This window comes from Echinops telfairi, unplaced genomic scaffold (assembly GCF_000313985.2).
Source record: "Echinops telfairi isolate 266 unplaced genomic scaffold, ASM31398v2 ScPeMD7_7420;HRSCAF=8458, whole genome shotgun sequence".
NCBI classification, from domain to species: Eukaryota; Metazoa; Chordata; class Mammalia; order Afrosoricida; family Tenrecidae; genus Echinops; species Echinops telfairi.
Window position 1 is genome coordinate 25,695,874 of NW_022111320.1, and position 9,833 is coordinate 25,705,706.

A 9,833-nucleotide genomic window follows, 5' to 3' on the forward strand; every position below is an offset into this window, starting at 1 on the left:
GAGATCTTATTTCCGGGGGATGCCTTATATTTCAGTGAGAGGCAAAATTGTAAGTAGGTCTTATTTTCGGGGGAACACGGTATGTGTGAAGAAGGTGGCAGTGGCAGGTGCTTTGCCACATCCAAACTCAACCAGGAAAATGCACAGACCCATCAAGACTTGTTGCCACTGAGTGGCTCCACCGCCTGGCGGCCCCCACGTGGGAGAGCAGAGCAGACTCCAAGGGCTTTCCCGGGTGGATTTCTGGGAAGTAGACCACCAGATGGACTTTCTTCTCGGGGCGGACTCAGACTTCCGGCTTTTATTGCACAGTTAGGGCACACAGACGCATGCCTGTGTGGTAATTGGAAGCTGTGAATGTATACGTATGTGAAGGTGTGTGGGAAAGGGGGCCAGACAGGAAGGCAGAGCACCCAAACCCTGACTAATGACTTCAGCTTTCCCTGCAGAATCAGCAAGTCTCCGGCTGTCCTAGTGATGCAGCCTCTAAAGAGATTACAGCTGCCAAAATTCGACGGACTGTGGCTTGCTGAATGAGGTGGCCCTGGGTGCCCGCTACCACCCATCCCACACACCTGTACCCTACCCAAAAAACTCAACTGCCATCCAGTCCATTGAGACGCATGGTGACTCCACAGGTTTCAGGGCAGAAATGAGCTCCGTAAGGTTTTCAGTAGCTTGCCTAACCTTTTGTCCGACGCACCAAGGGTATATTCGAACCGCTGGCCTTCTGGTTATTGGTCAAGCATGAACCAGCACCCTACCCTAAAAACCCAGCGCCATTGATCCTGAATCACAGTGACCCTAAAAGAGTCGAATTGTTCCTTATGGTTTCTGAGACTGTAAATCTTTATAAAAGATCTTTATAAAAGCAGAAAGCCTCATCTTTCTCTCATCAGCTGGTGAATTTGAACTGCCAACCTTCAGTTAGCAGCCCAAGGCTTACCTCAGAATGCCATCAGGGCTCCCTTTGCAACCTATACCCACCTCTTCTTTCTGATTCCCCTTTCCCCTCATGTCTTTGGGCCTCATCATCAACCTAAGAACATTCTTCATTGTTCCTTTAAAGGTGGCACAAGACCCAAGAAGATCATGCTGAATTATCACTCGACACACATTAGGTAGCAGCAAGGACTTTTTGCCTGGAATCACGGCCACTCAATTGCAAATGGTTGGTTTGAGCTATTTGCATTATATTATTTAACAAAAATATTACAAAATATCTGTGGTTGTTAGCAGTCATGAAGTTGGCCCTGGCTCACGGGGACCTGTGGTAGGGGCAGAATTTCATGTCAACTTGATAAACAGGTTACAGGGGTGGAGTCTAGTGTGCCAATCAGGTCTCAGCCTGACTGATGCCTCCTTGTGGGTGTGGCCTTCTCATGAGGATGCTGGGTTTTCCTCTTCCTCCCTGGAGGTGGGACACCCACGCTTTCTCTCTGCTTCATCGTCTTGTTGACAAGACACATGGATTCAAGCTGATGGCAAGAAAAGTCCTGGAGATAAGTCCACTGCCATTGGATCCACAGGACTTTCCACCCATTGGCCTGTGATCTTCCTGCATTCGGCATCACTGCATGTGCTACGTGAGTCTGAAAAGGAATTCATGGGCTAATACTGGATATATGGGCTAATATTGAACTTATGGACTTGATCTGGACTGGGCTGGGATGTGTTCTTGATGCATAATTACTTCTTGATATAAACCTCTCTTGTACACACATCGGAGTGCCCCTGGATTGGTTTGCTAGTCGACCCAGCCCAACACAGGACCCATGCCCGACAAGACTAGACTGTGGTGATAGGTTTCCCTGGGCTCATTCCCAGATCTCCAGACCTTTCTTCATATACTTTGTCTTAATCTAGAAGCTCTGATGAATCCTGTTCAGCACCATGGCAGCATGGAAGCCTCTATTGATGGGTACAAACTTCGTGGCCGAGAACAGATTAATCCGTTTTCAGTTGTTTCTTATGGGAAAAATTGATTCGGAACTCGACTGCATCGCATCTCGATGCTCCTTCCAGAACCCTTTGAGGTCCGGGGCTGCACCGCATAGTGGATGCAGACCAGCCTCAGGAAAACGCAGGTTATATCCCACTGCGATCCTGCCTTGCTAATGTAATGGATAACGGACTGCAAGATGGAAGCCAACCCTCATAATACATTACAAACACGGAGGACGATGGCTACGTTGTAGTTAGCTGCCGTCAAGTGTCTTCCGATTCACAGCAACCCTGTGTACAACAACACAACACACAGGCTGGCCTCACACCGTCCTCACCACGGTTCCCATGTGGGAGTCCACGGTCAAAGCCACTGTGTCCAATCCATCTCAGGTGGGCCAAGCGAGACCTACCACACTGCGATACGGTGCACCTGTCACCTGCAGTCATCTGGATGATTTTAAGGTACATGCAAACGTCCTTTTTAATATGTATAAAATATACCTACAGTTAGATATTTGAATCTCGCACAGCAGTTACTCCATCTGGTACTGTCACTCAAGAGAGGCTCACTACTCACCTCTAAGGCCAGTGTCTTCCTGAGAGACTGTCTGGTCGTTTCTTAGCATGTGGGGCACCTGGAGACAGAGGCTCTCCGGATGTGGGGAGATGGACTCCCACCCACTGCTCACCCTCCCAGCCGAGCAGCCCTGTGAGGACGAGGATGGAGAGCTCCCCATAGCAGGCCTCCTTTCCCAAATCAGACACAGCAGCTGCACACATTTTTTGAAATATTTAATGAAAACGAAACAAAAGGTCTGGCATTGTAATAATTAGGTTTACAAACTTGACACAGTCTTAACAATAGCCATTTACTTATTTATTATACATTGTCTAAGAAAATAAGGTCTATCAAGACATCAACAATATACTCAGAAGGGTCCATCATTTGGATACAGAGCTCTGCAAATAAGTGTCCCGTCTAACTGTAACAATCCACTGGGAGCATATTTAACCACGCCGATAAAACACCAGTTACATCCAAGTCTCCGGAAACATACAGCATGCCGACGCCGACGCCGGCCGCTTTTACAGGGAGCAGCCTCCTTTATTTTTTTTCCCTTTTTATTATCAAAATGGCAAATCACTGTATGGTCCTGGATCTCCAAGCTATAAAACTGAAATATGTGTTTCCAGCGTAGCAGATGGTGACCAGGAAGGCAAAGAACTGGGGACGACAAAGCAGAATAGGAGGGGGTTTAGGGCACGTTCTAATTAGAGACAATTCCCGCTTCACCTCCACTGACGCGTGCGATCCCAGCATGCCCCTGACTCCTGACCTTCTCAGCTCAACTACTGTATTGGTTCATTGACCTTCCCTAACAAACGCTTTCTGGTTCTGCAGTCTGTATGTTTGGTGGGGACACGTCTGAAAGGCCCGGGGGCCCGGATGGCGGCGGTGCATCTGAGGAAAGCAGCACTTCGAATTGAGTGTGGGCGATTTTAGACCAGGGAGCAAGGTCAGCTAGCCACGGGACCCGTGGACACAAAGGATTCCAGTGAGCTTCAGTCAGCCCTGCGTCCACACGTGGCCTGCGTGGTTGGGATGGCAGTGGCCAGGAGACTGCAGCCCCTTCCATGGGCGCTGTTGCACCCGGTTTCTGTCATTCGTGCAGGAGTTACCTAGTGTCCGGTGTGGTCAAACTCTTGGTTTTTAATCTTGTAGGCACCCACACTCTCTGCTTTTAAATAGACATCTCCAAATACGAAAATAAGTAAAGGCTATAATATGAACACATCTAAGTATCTAATGAGTTACATGTACTTGTCAAGCAACCTCAATAGTCTCATCATTTGGACTCCCCACCCCCCCAATGCTGCCCCTTATTTCTCTGAGGCTGGAACACTGTAAGGCCCGTCTCAGAGAAATTCTTAAAATGGGTTCTGTGAAGTAGAACCCTAACACACTCGGATGGTTATAAAGTGCAAACAGAACAGCGAGATACAAGTTAAAAACGAAGCAGAAGTCCTTCATTGCACCCCGGGGATCCCCCAAGGCCAGACCCTGGGGAGAGACTGGTACCCATTTGTTCCTAGGCTCTTCCAATGCATAAGCAGTCATTTCTCCTTTAGAACTCCACTGTGCCCGGTCCCCCACGCAGTGCTCCCGTAGGAAGCCGAGCTCTCGTCTGAAAGGCGCAGACAGGGTTTCTTCCCACCCCTGCTCCTCTTCCTGCTATGCAGCTGCCCCTCAAAGCCCAGGCTCCGAGCCTCCTGCACTGCAGGCCAAGAGACACCCTGGCAACGGTCGCTCATTCAACTCGGTGTGGCAAATGCACTCGCCCCTCAACCGTTGGGACACGTGCTGTCACGACCCTGGTCGCCACACGCACACCGGAGCAGCAACTGTCCCACTTCCTCCCGGTGTCCACCGTTCGTTCCCCTTCACCCTCCTTCCCTGCCTCTGGAGTCCCAGCAACCTTTGAGGCTCTGCCAACCAATCCGTCAATTGCCAGCGAGGCCAGGACGGCGGATGGTCCCTGGGGCTGGGAGGAGCGGGGAGGGGGTCCTTACTCACCGAGGAGGCGGCCCAGCTGTTGAAGTTGTGGCTGTCCCGCTCGGGGGAGACGGAGGAAGCATCCACCACTGCGGCGGAGAGGTACAAGACGAAGGCACTCCCGTTGAAGCACAGGCCCTGGGGGGGGGGGTGGGCACCGGGTCTGGGCAGCGCCGGAGCTCAGCCATGCCCAGAGCTGCCCTCCCCTCCGGGGCTGTTTGGGTGAGGGGCTATGAGGAAGCAGGGCTCCCATTCCGTGGGAGGAGGAGGCCAAGGCCAGAGGGCCCCCCCACCAGCTTTTGTGCAGCACGTCCTGACGCCGACACAAGGCCCACACGGCGTGTTACCCCTTGGCCAACGTGCCCTGCAGCATTTGGGGTGTCGTAAACCCCAGGGTGACTTGCGTCATTCGAACCATTCTAACGGTACGATCCCAGGATACTAATTCAACTTCCTGAGAAGTCATTGTCCAAAACTTTTTCCCCAAATGTTTTTTCATCGCCTCTAACAGAAACTCTGTCCCCAACTAGGCAATGGCTTCTCACTGCCCCATCTACCCTGTCCCGGTCACCCCTGATCTGCTGGTTTGGTCTCCAGGCGTCAGCCTTTTGTGGAGAGCCCGCAGTCTGTGGGAAAAGCCCCCCATGTTGTCATTCACGTCCCCACGAACGTTCTGCAGCCCCCCGGTACATTTGTCCTGTGGTATCTCAGGTCTGTCACTCAGCAAATGTTTTCCAGTTCACCGTGCGGCAGCAGGTGTCTGGACTTCGTCCCTCTTTGTGGCGGAGCCATATGGCCCTGATGGACAGACCACAGGCATCTGTGGATGGACACGTGGGTACCTGGGTTGTCTCCTGCTGTGCACAGCGCTGTGATGCTCACTGGTGCATGCCAGTTGGTGGCTGGTGCCCCCCTCTCACCCAGATGTCAGCTGTGCCCTGCTGGCTGAGGAGGGGAGGCGGCAGCAGCAGCCCCACTGTGACAGTCCCTCAGCTGTGGCCCTGCAGCCCGCCAGGCTCATGCCCCTTGAATACAAAGCTGGGAGCGAGCCTGTGATAAGACAGACCCCGCGGATTTCCAACCTTCCGGCTCCCAATATGGAGGGACATAGGGAGCTTCTAGAAGCAAATAGTTAAAAATAAAAAGGAGATTATAGGTAATAGTGTACTACCCAGGGAACTAATAACCTTGGTTTCACCTCACTTCCCCCTAATCCAGTGGTTCTCAACTTGTGGGTTGCAACCCCTTTGGGGGTTGAACGACCCTTTCACAGGGGTAGCCCGATTTATAACAGTAGCGAAATGACAGTGATGAAGTAGCAACAAAAATCATTTTATGGTTGGGGGTCACCAACACATGAGGAACTGTCTGAAAGGGTCGCAGCATGAGGAAGGTTGAAAACCACTGCCTTAATTTTAAAGAAGAGATATATAAATCCCAGCAAGTGCTTGGTTGTCAGTTATATCCAAACACTTGGAAACCATACTTCCCAATGCGGGAACAATGCAAGGGCTATAACACTTCCCTTCCCCTGCAAAACCACCACCACCGCCAAAACAAACAAACAAACAAACAAACAACCTTTCCCTTCATAACTCACAGACATAGCGAAATGGGTAGTGGAAGGGAGAGGCAGCAGTACATTTCTCTTCCCTGAGGGGAAAAGGTGCACAGAACTTCCTGGAACCAAGTCTCGGCCTTCTTGCTTGGGCCATGAAACCTCAGCTGCAGTTTAACACAGTGCTCACCCCAATTCTGAGTTAGGGAGGCCGGCAGGGGCTCCATCTAGCTCAAAAGCAACAGAGCCCACATGGAAGAAGCACACCAGCCTGTGTGACCACGAGGTGTCGAAGGGATCAGGTATCAGGCATCAAAGAACAAAAATATCATATCACTGTGAATGAGGGGGAGTGCAGAGTGGAGACCCAAAGCCCATCTGTAGGTAACAGGACATCCCCTTACAGAAGGGTCGCGGGGAAGAGACGAGCCAGCCAGTCAGGGTACAGTGTAGCAACGATGAAACATACAACTTTAGTTCCTAAATGCTTCCTCCCTTCCTCACTATCATGATCCCAACTCTACCTTACAAATCTGGCTAGACCAGAGGATGCACACTGGTACAGACAGGAACTAGAAACAGGGAATCCAGGATGGATGATCCCTTCAAGACCAGTGGTGTGAGTAGCGATACCGGGAAGGTGGGGTAGAAAGGGGGAACCGATTACAAAGATCTACATATAACCTCTGGGGGATGGACAACAGAAAAGCAGGTGAAGAGAGACGTCGGGCAGTGTAAGACATGACAAAATAATAATAATTTATAAATTACCAAGGGATCATGAGGGAGGGAGGAGCAGAGAGGGAGGGGGAAAATGAGGAGCTGATATCAAGGGTTCAAGTAGGAAGCAACTGTTTTGAGAATGATGAGGGGAACAAATGTACAAATGTGCTTGACACAATGGATGTACGTATGGATTGTGATAAGAGTTGTATGAGCCCCCAATAAAATGATTACAAACAAAACAGGGGCTCTATCAGGGACTCACCCAGGGGACTGACTGCACAGCCTGCTCATTAGCCACCAGAAACTCATCCCCAAGAAGCCCGGGTCTCTGCCTGATTCATTATGCCCGTGGTTGTGTTTTTTGGTCCAAGAATACATTGATGCATCTTTTTAAAAAAATCTTACTGGCATATAAAATTTTTCTTATGGCTATACCACCTCTTGAAATAGAAGATTTTACACATTTCTAGGGACCACGTGTTATGGATTCAATTGTGTTGTGCATCCTAATAACCTCCACACTTGGGTTTCTAATCCATTTGGGAGTGGTTGTCTCAGCTATGTGAATGAGGCAGGATTGGTGTAAACCCAAACCCAGTGCTGTGGGGTTGATCCCAACACAGAGCGGCCCTCTAGGGCAGGGAACTGTCCCTGCGGGTTCCTCAGACTGTCACTCTGCAGGAGTAGAAAGCCTCATCCCTCCCCTCCCCAGGGCTGCTGGTGGTTTTGAAGAGGGGAAGACATCCTTTTCTGAATTCTATTCTATGTGGTATTTTAAAAATGCCTCCTTTGCCCCAAATAAAGGCACAAAAAACCCAAGCCAAACCCAATACACTTCAGAGAGCTTGTAACCCTTTGCTGCCCCTAGTCAAGGGGTTATCGGTGTGCAGCGCGAAACGTGGAGCTGCTAACAGGTCTGCTCCCTGGCAAGAAGCATTTGATTCTTTTAGTTCCCAGGCACCTCCCGTAGCTAGACCCTGATCAAGGCGCTCCGTGTCACCTGGCTGCCAATGGAAAGGTTGGCAGCTCGAACCCACCAGCCACTCCATGGAGAAAGATATAGCTCTGAACTTCTGCAAAGGCTGACAGCCGTGGGAAGCCTACGCCTGGGGCACTGCTACTCTGCCTGCCAGTCACTAGGAGCCGGACTCCACTAGGCAGCCACGGGTTTGGCCGCTTCCCTTTGGGTAGACCCAGATCACGGCATTTCAGAGCCATCGTTTTAAGATAGGATGGTGAGCTTTTTCTCACACACTTCAGACGTGTTAGCCGGAGACTCGAACAGGCTATCCTGTGGGGGAAGGCAGAGTGGGGGTGAATAGAGGAAGATGTTGAGCGAGATGGATTGGCCCAGTAGCTGCAACAGGGGGCTCGAAGGCAACAGCCATTGTGAAGATGGTGTCGTACCAAGCAGCGTGTTGTCACACAAGATCCTTATGAGTCAGAACTGACCCCACGGCCCTAACTACAGCACTACGGCTGGAAGGGGCTCGGAGGGACTGCGATGAGGGTGATGGTGGGAACTGCAGGGTTCCCAAGTCCAGAGGATGCATGGAGGTGGGCCCGGGACTGAGGGCTATGAGGGGAGTAAAAGTTTGGCTTTCTACTGTTGTCTCAAATCGGACTGGGCACAAAGCACTTCCAAACATCTCTGGGCAAATGGTATGGTAAGTCGGAGCTCAGGAGCGCTGGAGGGAACCAGCTGTGGTTCCTGCCATCTCACCGACAGGCAACCCTGCACCTGCATTCTCCCCAGGCGGGCACAGGAGGCACCGGCAGATTTGATCACAGGTTCCACTGCAAGGCTCATCTTATCAACTAGGGGGTGGGCTGCACGGAGGGTTCCTTGGGGGTCTTCTCAGTCAAGTTCCCAGGGGATAACTGCAGGGTGCACTGATCTCTTGCTGCAACCTTAGATCCCTAACTGCCCTGAGAAGCAAAAGTAAACTCCAAACTCTGGAAGCAATTGCTGACCAGTGGGTGATGGAGCATTTCCCTCCTAGCAGGAGAATACACAGGTCCTTGCAGAAACAGTAAGGTGTCTGATGACAGTGCTGTCCCGGGCTCCGAGGGAGGTGTTCCATCAGTTGGAAATGCATCCAATTACTTTAATATTTGGAAAACAAATTCTCAATTCCAAATGCATTTGGCCCTGGGGTTTTGGGTAAGGGACCTGTCTCTCAACCACCACTTCCCAAATGACAGGTGCCTAAGAATCATCTGGAAAGCTTGTAATCATGGCAATTCCCAAGCTTTTTTCCCTGGAAGTTTCTGATTCGGTAGGTTTGGGGGCCGGAAGGGGCAGCGGGAGATGGGAAGACTTAGATCCTGTATTTCTTTCTTTTCTTTTTAAAGTAGTGTTATTGACCTATCTTATACACGCCAATGTATCTGTGCGCATACAATTCTGTTGTTCATTCCCGACTGGAGCTATAAAATCATCAATGCTATTAGCTCTCCATTCCGCACAGCCCCAGCCCCCATTCTGTATTTCTGTCACGTTCCCAGATGAGAGGCCCAACTGGTCACCAGGAGGGTCTGCACGATGACAGCCAGCATGTGACATCCTCAGTCTGTTCTGTAATAGGCTCTGTGGGCACAGGCAATAGACAAATCTAGCCTGCGGTTTTGCCCTCGTTAAACATGGAAGGTTTTCCCAGCCTCCCGGACTCTGGAGATTCAGGTAACTTTGCTTTTCCAACTCAGAGATGCTCTGAGAGGTTGCCAGGGCACTCTTGGGTTCAGACAGGAAATAAAACCCAACCACAAGTCAAGGCACATTTGGCCTGCAGCTTTGTCCGCATCTGATGAAACTGGAAAAAATAAAAAACAAAAACAAAAAACCAACAACAAAAAACCCCAACTTTTGCTGTCAGGATTTGAAAACTTGGGAGAATTTACACAAAATGGATTGAGCCTCTTCTCTCTCTCTCAGTGTCATCGAGTCGATTCCAACTCACGGAGACCCCACAGCAGCGCTTCCCGACCTTCCTCATGCCGAAACCCTTTCATACAGTTCCTGCTGTTGTGGTGACCCCCCCAACCATA

At 50.6% G+C, this 9,833-nt stretch overlaps 1 protein-coding gene across 1 annotated transcript in view; it reads right to left on the bottom strand.

The window, feature by feature from the left end:
• Positions 1 to 2,724: 2,724 nt before the first annotated feature.
• Positions 2,725 to 9,833, bottom strand: part of CMTM8 (CKLF like MARVEL transmembrane domain containing 8) — a gene marked incomplete at its 5' end in the record, with an annotated part of 101,392 nt that continues 94,283 nt past the window's right edge. Inside the window, 2 exons of the mRNA XM_004704049.3 lie at positions 2,725 to 3,172; positions 4,523 to 4,639. Coding sequence (XP_004704106.3) covers positions 3,089 to 3,172; positions 4,523 to 4,639 — 201 coding nt within the window. The remainder of the gene's footprint in view (positions 3,173 to 4,522; positions 4,640 to 9,833) is intronic.